Source organism: Bos grunniens, chromosome 9 (genome assembly GCF_055505025.1).
Source record: "Bos grunniens cultivar Pamir isolate PY7600 chromosome 9, Bosgru_T2T1.0, whole genome shotgun sequence".
In the NCBI taxonomy this organism is placed as follows: Eukaryota; Metazoa; Chordata; class Mammalia; order Artiodactyla; family Bovidae; genus Bos; species Bos grunniens.
Window position 1 is genome coordinate 36,786,921 of NC_141173.1, and position 20,926 is coordinate 36,807,846.

General features: G+C 37.5%; 1 protein-coding gene across 32 annotated transcripts in view; it reads right to left on the minus strand.

The window, feature by feature from the left end:
* The window catches only part of LOC147365801 (uncharacterized), an 856,584-nt gene that overhangs the window by 646,098 nt on the left and 189,560 nt on the right, over positions 1-20,926 (minus strand). For 4 of the 32 annotated variants that reach the window (XR_015132785.1, XR_015132788.1, XR_015132787.1 and 1 more), the window contains exon 1: positions 20,095-20,792. The exons of 1 other annotated variant lie outside the window; for it this stretch is intronic. Coding sequence is in view for 6 of the 31 variants with exons in the window: in XM_086317214.1 (XP_086173340.1) it covers positions 20,095-20,230 (136 nt within the window). In the remaining 25 variants the exon portion in view is untranslated. Of the gene's footprint in view, positions 1-20,094; positions 20,817-20,926 lie in introns of those variants that run through there. 27 more of the 32 variants (XR_015132790.1, XR_015132791.1, XR_015132775.1 and 24 more) reach the window with 25 other exon arrangements.

Sequence of the window (20,926 nt, forward strand, 5' to 3'; positions counted from 1 at the left end):
GTTTATAAAACTAATTGTATGTATTTCAGTTCAGTTCAGTCGCTCAGTTGTGTCCAACTCTTTGTGACCCCATGAAATGCAGCACACCAGGCCTCCCTGTCCATCACCAACTGTATTTAGGTATGTGCATAAATCGAAGAATAGATAAATTTGGTTAAGAATAGATAAAATAAACAGCAAGAGCCTAAAATATGGGAAACTACCTAGAGGCCACAAATCAAACTGAAAATCAACCTATAGGTAACAATAATTAAGGATCTCCTACTATATCAGTGGTCTGTTCCTTAAGGGAAAGGGGCTAAAGAAATAGAAGACCTAATTCCACTCTCTAGGGGGTTTACATGCTGTATTGAAAAACTGAACAATGTTAAACTATATACTAATTGTGCCAGGTACCACAGACAGATATTAAAGAGCCAGATACATGGCACATATAAGAAGTGCCAAATAGGAGGAAAAAAATAAAAAAAGGTGGTGGCAATTTATTGTAATGCTGTAATGGTGTGTCTTGGACAGACATGGGTGTCTCATAGCTTGTACTAATGAAAACTTTAAGATACAACCTAAGTGTTCATCAACAGATATCTTTAACTATATCATGGGACATACATCCATTCAAAATGATTATATAGTTTTCTTTTTTTTTTCTGAAACAGGAAAATTCCCAGGGCATATGGCATACCAGTATGAAAAAAATGTATGTTATGTAATAAAATGTACATCATGTTCCAATGTATAATTAAAATGTGTGTGTGGATATTTGTACACATTCTCTATGAGTGCCTACAAAATGAAGAAACAGCACAGTTTCAATACTTATTTCTTTGGTTAGGAACTCTCTTCAGAAACTACTGTTCTTTTTTTTATATTTATATCTACTATTTATATTTTTTTTAAGCTAAGCACTGAAATTCTTATTTAGGAAAGAAATTGGGAGAGAACAGGAAATATTAAAAGAAAATATGCTTTTCCTAACACTGACAAAGCATATCAAAGAGCTGACATGGTGTGCGTTTTATTCTGTAGATCTCTCAAAATTTATTATAGAGCCACTCAGTGCACTTTTAATGTAATGATTAGCTTATATTATGCAGTTCTTGAGTAGAATTTGGGTCAACTCTGCATGCTCATTACTTGTGCAAGAAGCTAGGACAGACAACTTTCACAGCTTGAAAAGTATTGATACCACTGATGGAGGAAATGCTTTCTAAGCACGGAAATGGCACTTTAAGAGAGTAAGGGGAAAGCTGCAGGTTTCCTGGTCACTGAAATATACATAAGGGTCATTTAGAGAGTAAGAGTTCCAAACAGTAACTCTGTAATCAGAGAACACAGCTGGAGCAGAATACTGGGAAATACTTGAATTTCATGGCCCGAGTCTTGTGTTTAGCACAACAACTCTGCCGCAGAGAAAGTTTGTTGCTTGAGACCCTAATACAAAGGTAAGAGAAAGTCCCAAACAAGTTAGTTTCTCCATTTTGAAAAAGATAACACCCAAGTGACAGGCTGTAAATACTTCTATCTGGGAGGAAATGGCTCAAAACCTCAGCAGACTGTATGCCAAACTACCCTTTTCCTCTGCACAGTCACAGGACAATGGCAGCCAAGCACATAGTAGGATATGAAATCCCTCTTGCATTTCTACCCTCTACCTTCACCCACTATCCTTTCTGTCCCCATATGAAGACCAAGATGGTCAGGCCACTGGCCCTTGCTTCTCAGGAAAAAAAGAGATGATCCACCATCACTAAGTAAAAACAAGCGGCTATGACACATTTAAACTGAGCTCATTCTATGTCCACAATTGTAATTTGGAACAAGTTACCTAAAGTGCCTGGGCTGTGAGAGATGAATTTGAACCTTTAAGCTTATTTTTAGCTCCACAATTCTATGTTTCCATAATGATTAAATTCATAGGCATTAATAAATACCTTAAACACGTCAAGGAATATTTGGGCTTTCGGTGAGCAAGGCTTGGAAAACACTAAAGAAAAAAGAGAAAAATTAAAATGTATTCCTCCTCAGGATAAAATTTCAAGCACTGACAACCTGGGCAAGAGAGAGAATTTGGGTTTTTCTAAAATCTTTCAGACCACACAACAAATGTGGCTACACATTGCTCCACCCACTCATAGCTACTGTGCTGAGATGGTATACTACGCGTAATGCCTTCAGGAGGCCCAGAAAACTCTTAAATGGATGAAATCAGAAAGCACTGATAGCCCCATTGAAAATTCTTCACTTTTATGTTTCCAATAAAATATCTAAACAATTTAGTTTTGGATGAGCTTTAAATTTATCACTGCTCATCAGAACTAAATTCTTTTAGGGTTCTACCCATTACTAAGTGTTGCACAGCAAACTACAAACGAAATCTTAAGAAAGAGCTCAATATTTTGTAGTACACTTAACAGATTGAGCAAAACATTTTTGTTTGTGGGAAAATAATAATGACTATAACGAACATGTTTTGTCTAACTAGATTGCTTCAAATACCACAGTCTGTAGGAAAGACAAATTAAAAACTGAGCTTTTATATGAGTTGGCAAAGTGTTTTTGTATCCTTTCTTCTTTGACTCTATTAAGGGCTGATTTCACGTTGCTGCTGCTGCTAAGTCACTTCAGTCGTGTCCGACTCTGTACAACCCCATAGACGGAAGCCCACCAGGCTCCCCCGTCCCTGGGATTCTCCAGGCAAGAACGCTGGAGTGGGTTGCCACTGCCTTCTCCAATGCATGAAAGTGAAAAGTGAAAGTGAAGTCACTCCGTCGTGTCCAACTCTCCGTGACCCCATGGACTACAGCCTACCAGGCTCCTCCATCCATGGAATTTTAGTAAAATATCCTTTCTTCTTACTTTAGGCTTTTATTCTGTTTTCTGAACTTCTTTTGTTCAAACTTGACTTTTTTTCTTCCAAAGCTCTCTATTATTTCCCCCCAAGCTTATTTTTCCAGCAACTCTATGTTTTCTCTCTTTAGGCACCCTAGAACATGTTCTCTTTTTTTTTTTTTTCCCCCCAGATGGCTTTTATCTCATCACTTAGTCTTTTTCCTCTTAGTTTTGATATGCAATACTTTCTCAGCCAGTAAGCAAGGACAAAATCTGCACATATAATTTTGACTTCACTTTATGCTCTCACTGATCTGATTTGTCATCTCTTCCAATTGCAGCAAGCAAACTAAGCAATTGCTATAAAATTAAGTTACTTTTGCTCAGGTCAGATCTGTCAGTGTGGGCTTTCTAAAACTTAGAACACATCACTTCTTTATCCTAGTTAGATTAAAATCTTGAATGAATCTCCAGCTTGTCTGCATTGGCATAGTGACTCCCACCATAAAGTATTAGGATCTACAATATCTGGCTCCTGCTGATTCCTCAGGTTTCTCCTCCAACAATTTTTCTGTTGCAATTTCTGCTCAACATACTCAAATCCTGGCAGTTTCTCCAAACACTATGTCTTTAGGTGTCTTTGCCTCTCCCCTTCCTCTCAGGGAATAGCCAGCTCTTTCTTCGATTCATCTCAAGATTCACACCGTGGAAAGCCTTCTTACCTCTTTCTTCCCCCACTCCTTAGCCCTGGATTTGACTGAGTCACTAAATTCCTTTGTTTCTCTCTCAGAGGATTTACCTCTAGGTTTTGTTAGAGGTGGTGGTTTATTTAGAAATGGCCCTCCTCAATGGATGCTAGACTATAAATTGCAAATTTATAGTAAATATGCCCTTCATTTGCTTATTCTCACAATAAAAATTTTGCTGCCACAAAATAATGTTTGTGAGAAAAATTTATTTGTACTACCAAATAACAAATGAGAAAGGCCACTAGAAATCCTAAGTGCCATGCCATAAGATCAGCCACAATAAGATCATTAGTGTTGTAAGTGTTAAAAGGGGAAAAGGTCAAGGATGTAGGTCTGCTTGCAACTTTTGTGAAGCTTGAATCATTACTCATACACTTCTACTTTTCCTTTGAACTTGTACAAGAAGGAAGCCCCTGGGGCAAAAGCCAACTAAAACAAAGGTTCCTACCATTTATCCCATTCAAGCAGACTTTTACTCTGTCCTCAACATAAAGTACTCCCGAGCCCACTGTTAAATGAGAAATGGGGCTACTGTTCCATGGGGCCAATTCTGAGCCCTCAACACCTCTCATTCTAAACCTCCCTCCTCCCTGGGTGCCTACTCCAATGGATTTGGCCCATTTAGTCCATGCCCCTCCTTACTTTGCTTGTGCTATGGATACATGCTACTAAGTAGCATTTAGTCATTATCTCATTTGAAGTTCACACAAATCCCATAATACTGGTTCTATTATCTCCCCCTGTTGTATAACTAAAGGAACCATAGCTTGAATTAACCAAATTACCCCAAAGTGAAGCAGGCAGAGAGAGGCAGAGCTGGAATCTGAAGCAGGTTCTGGCCAACTGCAGATGCTGAGCTCTTAATCACTATTCAGCACTGTCACCTGAAAACAGTTTCATCAAACTTTTCACTGTAGATGAACCCCTGTCTGATATTCTTCATGAAAATGGTCTAAAATAAATTTTGTTCATGAATGTCTTTAATTTCCTCTTGTATTAGGAAATGAGTACATTTCCTCTTGTATTCTCCTTCTCTTTATTCAGCATAAAGTGCATGCATGCTCAGTACATCTGACTCTGTGCAGCCCCATGGACTGTAGTCTGCCAGGTTTCTCTGTCCATGGAATTTCCCAGGCAAGAATATTGGAGTGGGATGCCATTTCCTCCTTCAGAGGATATTCCCAACGCAGGGATCGAACCTGTGTCTCCTGCATTGGCAGGTGGATTCTTTATGACTGTGCCACTTTGGAAAAAGCTCACCTAGTAAATTATATTCTATTGGACCTGGATATAAGGAGTATTAATAGGGATGAATGAAGACTAAATTACTTGGAGCTTTAATTCCCTAATTAGGATTGTCAAAGGGGCAATCCAGAGACTGGACTGGGAAGAAATCTGAAAACAATAATCAATATTTACTGGACCTTTACTATATTCCAATCACTTTGCTCTGTTTTAATTGTTTCATTTGACCTTCATATTAACTCCATTAAAGTAGATATTTTTGTTTTTTTCCTGTTACAAATGAGGAAACGGAGGCAAAGGGAGTTTACATAACTTACTGAAGTTCACATCTTTGTAATTTCTGAAACCAGCCGTCAAAATCTGAGGCCAAACTCTCAACCATTAAGCTATGCTGACTGTCAGGAGACTGGCATCCTTCACTCAGTCTAGTTTCTGTGAGATGGACGGCCCAAAAGAGGAACAGGAACTACTAATATAGACCCTATCAAGAGGTGGTGCATTTCCCATCAGTAGAGGCAAATGCTGGAATGACTATTCTTTAGGAATATTTCTTATTATAGTGGAAGAAGTCCATGATATTCCTCCAGAACAGGAAAGAAAACTGCGGCCCTAGAAACCTGGAGAAGTTTCTGACTCCTAATTTTCTAACATTTAGGCAAAAGTCCTAAAAGGTTGTTGTTGAATCACGCGAAGACACGGGGATTCTTGGCCCCCAGAGGAGAAGAATTCAATCCGGAGCCAGAGACGAGGCTTGATCGCTCGGAGCTTTTGTGTAATAAAGTTTTATTAAAGTATAAAGGAGATAGAGAAAGCTTCTGACATAGGCATCAGAAGGGAGCAGAAAGACTACCCCCTTGCTAGTGTTAGCAACAAGGTTATATACTACTACTACTACTACTACGTCGCTTCAGTCGTGTCCGACTCTGTGCGACCCCATGGACTGCAACCCACCAGACTTCTCCATCCATGGGATTCTCCAGGCAAGAACACTGGAGTGGGTTGCCATTTCCTTCTCCAATGCATGAAAGTGGCAAGTGAAAGTGAAATCGCTCAGTTGTGTCCGACTCTTAGCAACCCCATGGACTGCAGCCTACCAGGCTCCTCCATCCATGGGCTTTTCCAGGCAACAGTACTGGAGTGGGGTGCCATTGCCTTCTCCCAAGGTTATATACTCTCCAATGAATCCAAAGAATGTCTGGAGGTTGTAAAGACCCCCCATAATCTACATTTTAAGATAACAGAATTAGCCAGAAGGTTTAATCCAGTGACTGTCCTCAGGCAGGATACATTATTGTTATATAATCCTTGTAAAGACCAGGTCTACTCCCATAATTTACATTTTAGGATAACAGAATTAGCCAGAAGGTTTAATCCAGAGACTGTCCTTAATCCAGAGACTGTCCTCAGGCAGGATACATTATTGTTATATAATCCTAAGGAATGTAGAGAAGGAAAAAAAGTTTGTCCTTTCTTCCTCCTTGAGAATTCCAGACCCCTCTCTCCTTTGGGGACCCCTAGACTCCTTATCAACCTGCCTAGGAAATGACTCTCTCAGTCCATACAGTCAAAGCTATGGTTTTTCCAGTAGTCATAAATGGATGTGAGAGTTGGACCATAAAGAAGGCTGAGCACCAAAGAATTGGTGCTTTCGATGCTGCAAAGACTCTTGGGAGTCCCTTGAATAGCAAGGAGATGAAACCAATCAATACTAAAGGAAATCAACCCTGAATATTCATTGGAATGAATGATGCTGAAGCTCTAATATTTTGGCCACCTGATGTGAAGAGATGACTCATTGGAAAAGACCCTGGTGCTGGGAAAGATTGAGGGCAGGAAGAAAGGGGTGACAGACGCCAAGATGGTTGGATGGCATCACCAACTCAATGGACATGAGTTTGAGCACATTCCGTGAGACAGCATGCCAGGGAAGCCCGGCATGCTGTAGTTCATGGGGTCACAAAGAGTCAGACACAACTTAGTGACTGAACAACCAGAGCATTTACCACATGTACTACAATGACTGGCTTCTCTCCCAGACTTTTACGTATTTGAACGTAGAACTGTCTAGTTCTTGTTAGCATTTCCAATATCTGATACAGTGTAGGCTCTCCATATGCATGTAAAATGTTTCTTCTAGTAAAACAAAGTTTTACTGAAGGGATTACAGATCAAGACTTTAATGAATGATATAATCTCTGGGTTATCATACAGGATTTATTTTTTATTTGGGGAGGGGCAGTTTATATTCACACATAGTTCAATATTCAAGGGGTACAAAAGGGCATGCAATGCAGAAATCTCTCCCCAGATCCTGCCCTCAGCCACCTAGTTTACCCAGAGAGGGACAACCAAAGGTATCAATTTTTAAAGTAAGCCTCAAAAGGTATTTTACATTTATGTTAATATAAATTCATTTTCTTCCTCATTCCTTTCTACAAAAATGTAGCACACGAGTCCAGCTGCTCTGGAACTTGAGTTGATCCCTAAACAAAGCATCTCAAAGTGATTCCTATGACTATGAGTTGTCTCAGTTGTTATGCTTTTTTTTCTGTGTTTTATTTTTAAGAGTTACATCACTTTCTAATGTAAAGATGTTTCATTGTTTATTTACACGGTCTCTACCATGGACATGAGAGTGTTTCTAACAAAGCTGCCTATTCTTTCTAGTAAAACTTACTGTTTGGGAGCAGATTTTAGAGGCCATTTTATTAACACTATTATGTAATATTTAGGTTGTATCCTTACTAAAATTGTACATACATATAATTAAAAAGCAAGATTATTCCAGAAGGTTTCTTTTAATAAGAATTATAAATATGACAGAAATCAACATCAAAGTTACAGCTGTTCTCACAAAAGGAATCTAAGTCTTTTGAAAAAGAAACAATCCAATATATTTAAGGTTGGCATAAGGTTTCCTGAAGTACAAAAGTCCAGAGATGACAGAAGAAAAATGGTCAATATATTCCAGAGTAAATGATATTTAAACACATTCTGTCAAAATTTTTGAATTACCATAAAACATTTAAATCTAGGAAGAAAATATGTTCATAATAAAAGAAAAACCCAACCTAGACTTATAAGTCCCTGTGATATAAAATAGAAGTCATGAAAGCAGCATTTGAGAGCCAAAAGGCAAATTTTAATGGTATTAGAAATTGATTTTTATGAAATATGATGATTAAAAAAATGCAAAACTAATAACATATACTTTGGTGGCAGAAAACAGAAATCATTCTAGCTACCTTCAAGTAAAAAGAACTTCAATATAAGGAAATAGAGTCTTAAAATCATTTCAAGAAATGCAGGTATGGGTTCCGTGGTCTGTAGTCTAAGAACGACACTCAGAATAAGCCTCTGTGGCAGGTAGAAACTTCATGTCCCTTCAGGACAGTTGTTACTAGGAAATGACTGTCCAGTGACCACATTTTCCAACTTCCTTGAGTGTAGATAAAGCCAGGTCACTTAATAGCCCTCACCAATGGAATACGGTCAGAAGCGATGTGTGTCATTCCAGGGCCAGAGATTTTAAGAGGAAAATGTACTTTTTCCACAAATCCTTTTTCTTTCTGCTATTTGGACACAAAAGATGAGAAGACTAGAGGATTCCAGAGCCACAGAATGGAAGAAAAGTGTCAGCCAACCAGGAATACTGGCACTGAACTATTTGAAAACTATTAAAGTGTGTTAAAAAAATTAGGTATAAAATAAACTACAAGGATATATTGGATGATGTGGGAAATATGGTTAATATTTTAGATTAACTATAAATGAACTATAACCTTTAAGATGTTTGAATCACTACATTAAACACCTGTAACATATAATATTGCACAGCAACTACACTTCAATTTAAAATTTTTAAAGTAATAATTTTTTAAAAACATAAGTGTTAAAACAGTGAAATTTTATTGTTTATTTGTTGCAATAACTGAATCATTTTAATTAATAAAAGAGCCAAATTTGTTTGACTACAGACTTAAAATAAGCATCACAACTGGGAAGTTGAAGAATCAAGAGATTCTCTAGAATCACTGACATTCAAGGTTTTAGATGCTGTTGCTATCACTAAATTGCCCCAAGACACCCATGAAGCAAGCATGTGGACCCTGGAACGCAACTGCAGCAAAAACAGACAAGTCATCCCAGTAGCTGTGTTTCCTAATGGCAGGAGCAAAATACAAGAAAGAAAAGTACTGCCCAACTTAACCCCTGCAAAACTCACAAGAAGCATCTCATTGCCAAAACCTACTTACGTCCAGAATTTCTTCTACAAGAGCATCTAGAAAAATACACTCTTTTTGCTTTCTGGCTTCTGTAGTAAAGCACACTGGAAGGAGGTGAGATCAGCTGCTGACTGACAATCCACCACAACCATCACTGCACTACGACTCTGATGTTTTTGCACAGAAAACACACATAGGTACGTGTAGGTCTAGAAGAAAATACACTAAAATGTTAAGAATACTTTCCCATGAAACAGGACAATATGGACAAATTTTATGTTTTTTTTTCCCTTATCTTCCAAATTTTCTACAATGAATATGCATTACTTTTATCATGAAAACTTAAAAATAATTTTTAAAGTATAATGTACTGTTGCTGATAAAATATAATTTATTGTTAATGATACAATTCATCTCATTTTATTTTTAAAATGTAATATAATTCCATTCTTTACTTCGACCACCCAAAATTAGCCTCACACAAAGGTCTAGAAAAGTATTTAAAAAAAGAATTTCTGATAAATGTTAACCATTGTACACATTTTTCTTTTGCTATGATAGATGTCTGTATATGATTCATTTTCATAACTAAATTGGAAACTACCTTAAATACAGGAACCATTTTTTTACACACAAATAATCAAGTTAAGAAATGGATTATTGATTAAGCTAAGTAGATTTCCCCATGATTAGTAATGATACGAAAAGAACTTGTCAACAAAGGTTATTTAAAAAAAAAAAAAAAAAACTAAAGAATTAAGAAAATATGATGTTATTCTGATAACTGGTATAGGAGCAAAAAGAAAGAGAAACCAAAAAAATTATAGGACTTTGTCTGTGTATATCTCATTCACCTTAGAAAAGGGATTGGTTTAAACAGAAAATTCCAAAAGGGTAATAGTCTTACTGTTTTCTATTCAGTGGGCCAGAAGGGAAAAACATAAAAAATGAACAGCTGATGAGTAAGTGTGGCCAATTCTAGACTCTCAATTCAGTGAAGGGAATTGTGGTTTTTCAAGCAACATTCAGAATCCATTTTTCTGCCACCATTTGTCTCTATTCCATATTGAATGTTCTTTCTTTCTAGCCAGCCACTCTGATACAATGTAAGTAAAGAACCACCAGTGATGTTATAAATGAAGTACTTAGAAACTTGCAGTAATAGGAGATATTAGTAATAACCTTAATGAAAATTTGTAGCAACTCAATTCATCATTTGAAAAACTAGCAACAAATGGTAATTCGTGCTGTTGTCAAGAGCTCAGGAAAAAAAAAATCTGTTAATTAAAAATGTGTAAGTACAAAGCTGCAGTACTGTAATCTCCTCTTAGTTGTATGAGTATTCTGTAAATTACCTCTCAGTGTTCCTAACCATTAATACTTCCTTAAATTTTCTTTTCCTAGGAATAGACACCTGTAAGACACTGTTTTTACTAAAAACCCTCCCAAACTGCCAGCAGCTACAACAACCAAGGCAGACTGTATTTCCCCAAATCTGCCATCTTCTATTTTCTATAGTGTGACTTACTCCTCCTCCTCGAGCTGTGGAGTTAACCCACATGCCCTGGAACCTGGAAGGGCAGAGCCTGCTTCAACAAGTATACTATGCATACTACAGAAGAAGTGACCACGTGGCTTCCTCAGGTTATTTTAAAAAGAGAAAAAAGAAATTCTATTTCTGCTTTGGTCTCTTGGAATGCTTGCCCTATGGAATCTCTCTTGGGATTGTCATGCTTGAAACCCAGGTGCCATGAATAAAGAGGTCCAAACCAAAGTGAGACTGCTTATAGTATGATGGGTAACAGTTCCAGCTGAGCCAGGTCTTAGCCAGCTGAATCAAATCCTCATCTTTTACTATACATAAAAATCAACTCAAAATAAATTCTTAAAAATAACACCTGAAACCATAAAGAGAAGAAAGCTTAGTGGAAAATTTCCTTGACGTTAACCTTGGCAATTATTTTTAGGATATGCTACCAAAAGTTCAAGCAACAAAAGGAAAAGCCTCTACAAAGCAAAGTTAACAATCAACAAACTAAAAAGGCAACCTATGGAATGGGAGGAAATATTTGCAAGCCATACGTTGGACAAAGGGCTTCTTATATTATTATATATATTCAAATTATATAAGGAACTCATACAACTCAAGATCAAAAAAACCCAATATTTTTCCAGAGAAGATATACAGCTGACCAACAGATAAGTGAAAAGCTACTCAGCATCACTAACCATCAGGAAAATACAAATCAAAACCACAGTAAGGTATCACTTTACACCTGTTTGGGTGTCTATTATATAAAAAAACAATGTTATTAATAAAAAAACATTATTTTTTTTAAAGCCTATTATTAAAAAAAAAGTGTGACCGAAGATGTGGAGAAAAAGGAACACTTGTACACTGTTAGTGCGAATGTAAATTGGTACAGCCATTATGGAAAATAGTATGACAGTTGCTCAAAAAACTGCAAATAGAACTACCATATGATCAGCGATCTCTATTTTGGGTATATACCAATCTCTCTCTTGAGTATATTTCTTCAGTACCTTTAAGAAATATCTGCACTCCCATATTCATTGTGGTATTATCCACAATAGCCAAGATACAGAAAAACCTAGGTATCCATCAACAGATGAATGTATAAAGTAATCATGATATATATACTATACAATGGAACATCATTCAGCCTTAAAAAAGAAACTCCTTCCTTTTAAAACAATATGGATGAACCTGGAAGACATCATGCTAAGTAAGTCAGACAAAGAAAAAAAGCTACATGATCTCACTTATACATGGAACCTAAAAAGTCTTATGTATCGAAGAAGAGAGTAGAATGGTAGTTAGCAGGGACAGGGAGGTAGGGAAAACAAGGAGATGTTGGCCAAAATGTACCAAGTTGCAGTTATGTAGAATGAAAAAGTCCAGAGATCTAATATACAGAAATGTGACTACAGTTAATAATACTGTATTGACTACTGGAAATTTTCTAAGAAAGTAAACTGCAGGTGTTCTCATCACACAAAAAAATGTGTAACTCTGCATGAGGATAAGATATGCTAATTAGCTTGATTATAATAAGTTCTTTGCTAGGATAAGATACGTCAGTTAGCTGGACTGAAGTTAGCACTTCACTACGTACATGTGTGTCAAATGATGTCATATACCTTAAATATGATCAAACTTTTTTTTTTTAAATAAAACAACCTTTTCACAAAGTCTCACATTCTTTGGATTGGTATACACTGTTCATGACTCCTTCAGCCTTCAGTTCAGTTCAGTCGCTCAGTTGTGCCCGACTCTTTGTGACCCCATGAATTGCAGCACGCCAGGCCTCCCTGTCCATCAACAACTCCCAGAGTTTACCCAAACTCATGTCCATCGAGTCTGTGATGCCATCCAGCCATCTCATCCTCTGTCATCCCCTTCTCCTCCTGCCCCCAATTCCTCCCAGCATCAGGGTCTTTTCCAATGAGTCGACTCTTTGCATGAGGTGGCCAAAATATAGGAGTTTCAGCTTTAGCATCAGTCCTTCCAATGAACACCCAGGACCAATCTCCTTTAGGATGGACTAGCTGGATCTCCTTGCAGTCCAAGGGACTCTCAAGAGTCTTCTCCAACACCACAGTTCAAAAGCATCAGTGCTTCAGCGCTCAGCTTTCTTCAGCCTTATATCCTACCTCTTTCCACATTATACTTCATGCTCTTGTAGCACAAAATCTCACAGATTCACTCTCTCTCACCAACATTCACAACTTTGCACATATTGCCTTTGTCTCAATGTTCTCCTTACACTTTTCCAGTCATTAAACATTCCTAATCCTTCAAGCAGCCACCCAAGTGGAGTGTCTCTCAACTTCCTTGATAAATTATGTCTATATTCACACCATATCTGACATGTCTTTTTAACTCAAAAGCTTATCACAACATCTAGCACATAAAACTATGGACTCTGTGGATACTTGCTGGGTTACTGGATAAAGAACTGGATTAATGCGTGAACACATGGCTGGACAGAAGGATAACTGAATGGACTTTGGAAGATGATCAGAAAAGTTTTCTGAGAAGATATATTTTACTCTTAAAGACTGAAAGCACTGTAGTGAAGAAAGGAATACATTCCAGTTGGGTAGACTAATCAGAAAAAGAATGAAAGGAAGGTGAGAGAAAGCTTTGTGGAGACAGTGAGCTCATCTGGAGCAAAGTCCTTATATGCGAGAGTAGTAAAAGATAAGCTGGATATTAAAGTTGATGAAGGAACAAGGAGAGAAAAACACTAATGTCATATTTTAATACATTCAGGAAGAGGTGATGGAGCTCAGGGGAGAATAGCATTACACTGCAGGCAAAGTATGTCAAGAATGGAGAGGCATTTAATGGGTTTTATTTGCCTTTAAATTTGTATGGCCCAATTTATGGTCAACTTTGCCAAAGGCATGGGAAACTACTACACTTCCAGTTTTAAATACCAATGTAAAAACATTAAGTATTTAATTTTGTTATTAAAAAAATCAGATCCAGTAGTGTATCCACTTCAAATGGATAAGTAAGGCAATATATTTAGGCAGGAATATAGATATATTTTACATAAATCTTCCGGAAGATCATTATTCATAATCCATTAAACTACAACATTATTTTGAAACACAAGGTAAGACAAAGTTTCAAATAAAAGTCTAAGAGGTTTCTGCAGACAACTAGAATAGCAACCAAACAAAAAGAACTATGAGCATCCTTCACTCTCACCTTTCACTTAGGGAGTGAATCTATTCAATTCTGAAGGCTGAATTTTTTTATTCCCTTTGAATAGTGCAGTAAGTTTTTGAAGTTAGGCAACAGGGAAGCTGTTAGAGTGACAAGAACAAAAATGGCAAATTCTAAGTTTTTCAGAGCCATAAGGAAAATGAGAATTGAGATTGTTAATACACATCCAAGGAGCAGCAAGTAGTAGTAATATGAGACAAATTTAATAAATTCAAGAAGTTTGGAAGCAAGGTAGTAATGAAAGTTATCTAAGAATCTCCTAAGTATTAAAATTTGTGGCAGATTATAGTTTCAATACAATTGCTGTTGTTCCAGAGACGGCAATGGCACCCCACTCCAGTACTTTGCCTGGAAAATCCCATGGATGGAGGAGCCTGGTAGGCTGCAGTCCACGGGGTCGCTAAGAGTCAGACACGACTGAGCAACTTCACTTTCACTTTTCACTTTCATGATTGAAGAAGAAAATGGCAACCCACTCCAATGTTCTTGCCTGGAGAATCCCAGGAACGGGGGAGCCTGGTGGCTGCCGTCTATGGAGTCACATAGAGTCTGACACGACTGAATTGACTTAGCAGCAGCAGCAGCAGCTGTTGTTCAGTTGCTAAGTCGTGTCCAACTCTTTGCAACCCCCTGAACTGTAGCTTACCTGCCTCTTCTGTCCATTGGATTCTCCACAAGAAGTGCATTGCCATTTCCTTCTCTAGGGGATCTTCCCAACCCAGGGATCAAATCCAAGTCTCCTGCATTGGCAGGTGAGTTCTCTACCACTGTACCATCTAGGCAGCTCACCCAGTAAAATATTTTCCACTGGGCCTGGATATAAGGAGTTATTGATGGGGATAAATGCAGACTAAATTACTTATAGTTGTAATTCACTAGTTACAGTTGTCACAGGGGCAATCTAGAGATTGGATTGGGACCAATCTTGAAAACAATAATGCAAATTACAATATACAGAACCTGATTCCAGGACAGTAAATATATAAGGGAGGTGATGACTTCAGCAGGTTTTGTCTGAAAGATAAGCATGTCAATTTACAGTATTTTCAGGAAAAGATTTATGCTTTAAATGTGTTGGCTCTTTAAAATGTTTTCATTATTACTACTATAGCTTCAACACAAAAGAGAAAGCAAAAAGTTTTATCTATATAGATTAACAAAAAATGAACTCTGACATAATCCTCACAACCCAAAAATTAACTCAAAATGGATCACTTTTAAGTATAAGCCTATAAAATTTTTAGAAAAAAAATCAGAAAATGTTCATGATTTAGGACTAGGCAAGAAGTTCTTAGATTTGACACCAAAACTTAATCCATGAAAGAAAAAATTGCTAAATTAGACTTCATCAAAATTTAAGATGTTTCCTTTCAAAAATGCACTCTTAAAATGATGAAAAGACAAGCAATAGACTGGAAGAAAATATTTGCAAAACACATATCCACCAAAACATTAATATCTTGTCCTAGTATCTAGAACTCTAAAACTCACAGGATAAAAAGCAATCTAATCACCAAATGGGCTAAAGATATAAACAGACATTTCACCAAAGAGGATAAACAGATGGCAAATAAGCACATGGAAAGATTTTCAGTGCCATTATTAATCAAATACAAATTAAAGCCCCAATGTAATATCCCTTACAAGTGTCAGAATGGCTGAAATAGTGACATCATCAAATGCTGGAGAGGATGCTGAGAAACTAGACGGCTCCTATGTTACATGTGCGAATACAAAAGAGCAAAGCCACTCCAGAAAATAGTTGGCAGTTTCTTATAACTGACAGGCAATTATCAGACTACCCAGCAATACATTCTTCAGCATTTATCCTAGAAAAAGGAAAACTTACGTTCATGTAAAAATCTTACGTGAAAGTTCATAGCAGCTTTACTTAGAATAGCTAAAAACTGGAACCACCTCACATGCCCCTAAATCGATGAATGGTTAGACAAAGCGTCGTACCTCCATACCAAGGAACAGTGCTCAGTAATAAAAAGAAATGAACTACTGAGGCACACAACTTGGATCAATTGGCAGGAAATGGTGCTGAGTGAAAAAAGTCAATCCCCAAAGGTCAGAATATCATTCCATTTATATGATGTTTTGAAAAGACAAATTATACAACTGAAGAACAGATTCATGATTGATTACTGGGCGTGTGTGGGGTGGGTGAAGAAGCAAGAGGTTATCAGAAATTAGGAATGGATTGAAGGGGATGAAGGAAGAAAGGGGTACAGTCATCAAAGGAGAGCAATTAGAGATTCTTATTGTAATAGAATTATTCAGTAACTTGAAGGTGGTGAATATATGGACTCACATATGTGATAAAATTGCACAGAACCTAAATACATACACGAGTAAAATCAGAGAAATAAGATTGACATTGGTATATTATAGTTTTGCAGGATTTTACCATTGGTGATACTGGGTAGAGTGTACACAGGACCTTTCTGTATTAGTTCCTACAACTCTACATGAATATAAAATTATCTCAAAATAAAAAATTAATTTAAAAATTCTGACCTGTGAATTTAATGAATGCCTTTAGTTAGTAGGTTATAAGATAAAAAGAACTCTAAATTCAGTTCAGTTGCTCAGTCATGTCCAATTCTTTGCAACCCCATAAATTGCAGCACGCCAGGCCTCCCTGTCCATCACAAACTCCCGGAGTCCACCCAAACTCATGTCCATCGAGTCTGTGATGCCATCCAACCATCTCATCCTCTGTCAGCCCCTTCTCTTGTCCTCAATCTTTCCAAGCATCAGGGTCTTTTCAAATGAGTCAGCTCTTTGCATCAGGTGGCCAAAGTCTTGAAGTTTCAGCTTCAACATCAGTCCTTCCAATGAACACTCAGAACTGATTTCCTTTAGGATGGACTGGATGGATCTCCTTGCAGTCCAAGGGACTCTCAAGAGTCTTCTCCAACACCACAGTTCAAAAGCATCAATTCTTTGGCACTCAGCTTTCTTCACAGTCCAACTCTCATATCCATACATGACCACTGGAAAAACCATAGCCTTGACTAGACAGACCTTTGTTGGCAAAGTAGTGTCTCTGCTTTTGAATATGCTATCTAGGTTGGTTATAACTTTCCTTCCAAGGAGTAAGCGTCTTTTAATTTCATGGCTGCAATCACCATCTGCAGTGATTTTGGAGCCCCCAAAAATAAAGTCAGACACTGTTTCCACTGTTTCCCCATCTATTTCCCATGAAGTGATGGGACTTAGAAAATCACAAAATTTTGTTTTCAACTGAATTAATTACTAATAATGCCTTAAAAGAGATCAACACAGGGCTTCTGAGGAGAAGTTAGTTGTAATTCTTATCTTTGTTCCTCTATAAGTAAGGTGTATTTTTCTTTTGGCTTGTTTTGTGATTTTTTTCTTTTTTTACTTACAAACAAAATACAGAAAGACAAGTTGTAACTTTTTGGCATTTTTCTGTTTGGTGTTCAAAGTTTCCTAGATCTGTAATTTGGTATCTGGAGGGAATTCTCAGTCACTATTGTTTCCAATATTCCTTCTGTTCCTTTTTCCCTTCCTTTTGTTATTCACATCACACAATGTCATATACCTTTTGTAACTAGCCTACAGTTCTTGAGTATTCTGGGTTTTTTTAGTCTCTGTTTACTTCAGTTCTGGTTGTTTTTATCAAGATAGTCTCACGTTCAGAGGTCCTTTCCTCAGTCATGACCATTTGCTGAATATTTCAGATAACCTGGACTCCCCAGCAAAAAGAAGCCTGTCCCTCTTTTCTAAGCAGATGTTGAAACTGTGTTTTGACCTTTGTGAATATAAAAATCATGTCACAAAGTTGCTGCTTTCTACTTTGAACAGATTGATCTGAACTCAGAAATCTTCCTAATTTCATGAGGCATTTTCTTTTTAAAGACTCAGCATCATGCTATTTGATAACTAGTCTTTTGTAGCTCAACTTTTTGTTTCTTTTTCTAGACGTTCATAACTTTGAGTTTCCCTTTGACAAACCAAAGAGTAGGACACGACTGAGCGGCTGAACTGAACTGATGTTGGTAGAGAGCCAGGCAAACAAATATACATGTTTAGTGTCACAAATTGAGTCACTATTGCTGGAAAGCAATCTGAAAATACACAGTAAACAGCAAAATCAGTTTCTTAAAAAAAATTAAATGCAGTATGAAATTAGATACCAAATAAGTGGTTTCAAAATTAAAAGCAAGAGGATATCCAAAAGGCTAAATCAGTTGGGGCGGGGGTGGGGATTGACGCGGCAACTCTGAGAAGCAGTCATGTTGTTGCTAGGTACACTTAAGGTGTGTGGTGAAGAGACCTTGAAATGGGAGAAAAACATGAGGGCAGGCACAGAATAAAAAAGCACTAACTTTTCTCCCTGTGAACTTAAGATTTTCCTTGGCTGTTCCGGCACAAATCTTTCATCATACTTAAGAATTTCACATGAGGAAAGATAATTCTTGTAATGAGAAAAAATTGAGGGGTCAAAAAAAAAAAGTCATACTACCTCCTGGAATTTTGCAGGTAGTGAAGTTTTGAGGAACTTGGAAAAAGTTTTCATTTATTATTAAAGTAAAGCTAAATTCATTACTGGCTCTCTAGAAATGCTAAAAACATTTTCAATATTTTCTAAGCAAACATTATACATTCCCAAATGTAAAACAATTTTTACAATAAGAAAAAAATAATCAGAATGTTATCTTCTACTAAGACCAGAGAGACTCGGTGAACTCTGTGAAGGTCCCCCCTTTGATCTTTATTCTGCTATCGACCTTTCTTTGAGATAGTTTTGCTTTGGATGCTCCACTGCCAGGGGATTGGTGGCAGAACCTGAGTTCATATTGTTTCCCTATATTTTTAATTTTTAATGACAAGTCTCTGAGTTACCAGATTGTGTCAATTACCCATCCAAGAAATCTAATTTTGTTGATGAAATTAGTTGCTTGGAAGAGTCACATAAGCGTTAATTTCGGTTTAGCAGCGTCTCTTTGAGAGATAGCAGGTGCTATTTAACTGAATTGCCAGCACTTGATAAAAGGGTTTATCAGGCCTTGTAGTCAGATCAAGTCTGTCCCAACAACTCTACAGCCAACAACATGGCACGTGGTCATAGCTCTAAAAAACAAAACTTTTTAAACTCCAAATAAGACACAGAATCATTTTTCTTAAAAGAATAATCATGAGGATTTTTACAATTAACCCAAAGCTAAAACTTATAAATACAAAAGAAAGTGAAAAGTTAACAAAATTGCCTATGGTGATTCAAAACCACAAAACATTTCTTTCTAGGAATATGCCTCTAAATAAGGCTAAACGATTTTTTTTACTTGGATTATCAAGATGATTCCCTCTTTACCGTTTTATTTCACTTCTATAACAGAAAATTCTTGTTTATCCATATTCTCCCTTGTTATGGCTTTCAATGCACGATGGGAGTGAGGACCTGTAATAATCATTCCTTACGGTAAAATCACAGGACAAATTTTTATTCATCCATTTATTCACCCATTTTTATTCCCAATTAATTTGAATATTATTTCCTTGACAAAAAAGTGCAAGAAAGTCCACAAGTCCACTTAAGTCAATATATTTATTTTTACCACCATATGGAAGAACTCTGAATTCTTAAAATAGAAAATAACAAATTTTAATTTAAGTCAAGAATTTCAACTAGCAGTGTTTTCCCCAGAGCCTGTTAAAAAGAGCATCTATTGAGCAACAAGAATTTAGTACGCATCTACTATATACAGGGCATTGCTCTAGGTTTCAAGGATAAGGCAAAGAATAAAAACAAAGTCTTACTTCTCTTGGAGCTGACATTCTGGTGAAAAGCTTACCAAATGCGGTCTCTACTCCAGAGGAGCTCTGACCCAGACCCTTACTAGAGCAGAGAAAGATTTCCAAAGGAGGCCTCCTTTTTCCGACACAAAGAATAAGCAAGAGGAAGGTGGGCATCACAGTTAGCAGGAAAATATAAAGGTTGTCAGAAAAGCTTTGCTGAGGAGGATATATTATTGAAATGGGTTCATCTGCCTGGCACACAGCAAGCCAAACGCTAAGAAGTCAAGGTTTGCATCAACCCACTGAAGTCTGAGGCCCACCTCTAGGAAGGTGAGGGGCATGCTGGGGATATTCACGAGAAAAAGAAGCAGGGTGGTCTGAGGTGTGAGAAGCATGAGAAGCTTAGAGAAAGGTGATTGGAAATAAGAAAAAGCCAAGGTACTATCATTCTGTGCAGGCATTACAAAGCTAAGGGCTTCTTCCCAGATGCTTGTTTAAAAATGGAGTCACTTACCACACTCAGCGGGGCTTCCCAGGTGGCTTAGCAGTAGAGAAACTGTTTGTAATGCAGGAGATGCAGATTCAATCCCTGGGTAGTGCAGATCCCTTGGAGAAGGAAATGGCAACCCATTCCGGCATTCTTGGTCCATAACAACTGTACTCAGAGGGCGGATCTTTCAGCCTTTTGACCTCAAAAGGTCACTGAGCAGCGCTAACACATGCGCAGTTGGAAGATGGGAGGGGCCTATCCAGCCTAAAGTGGTTCTGTTCTAACAAGACACAGCTGGCTAACTAGACACAGCTGACTCCAAGTTCCTGACTACCCTCTGTTTAGGTTACCTGCAGTTTGGAGGATAAGCAAAGTTTTTTTGGAGCAACAGCTAAAAGGACCTTGCGAGGTGAAGGCAGGTTACAGGTGTAGTTGATTTAACCTATGATTTTCCAGTTTCAGAGATGCCTGAGTAGGTCTTGCAAAATGAATATGATTCAATAAAAGTGTATTCCAAAAGAAGAAAGAGTAAGTGCTAAAGGCAAGGAGGCATGACTAGCCTACTTCATTCTGGGACCTAAGTTGCTACTTGTTTAACAGGACGGGGGAGGAGCTGGATCTGAAAATATGAATGGGGCCTGACTCTGGTGGCCTGTGGGTCAAGCTCCAGGGGTCTGGGGATTCTCTCCACAGCCTCTCTACTCATAAAAGGATTCTGATTAATGGAATAACTAAAAAAAGAGAAGGAAAGGCAGAAAAGCATTATGTAATCATATGATTAGATCATTGATTTCTGAAAAGTTTTCTGTACTTTGTGTAATTTTCTTTGTATTTTTAAGGCAACTAGGAGAGTTTA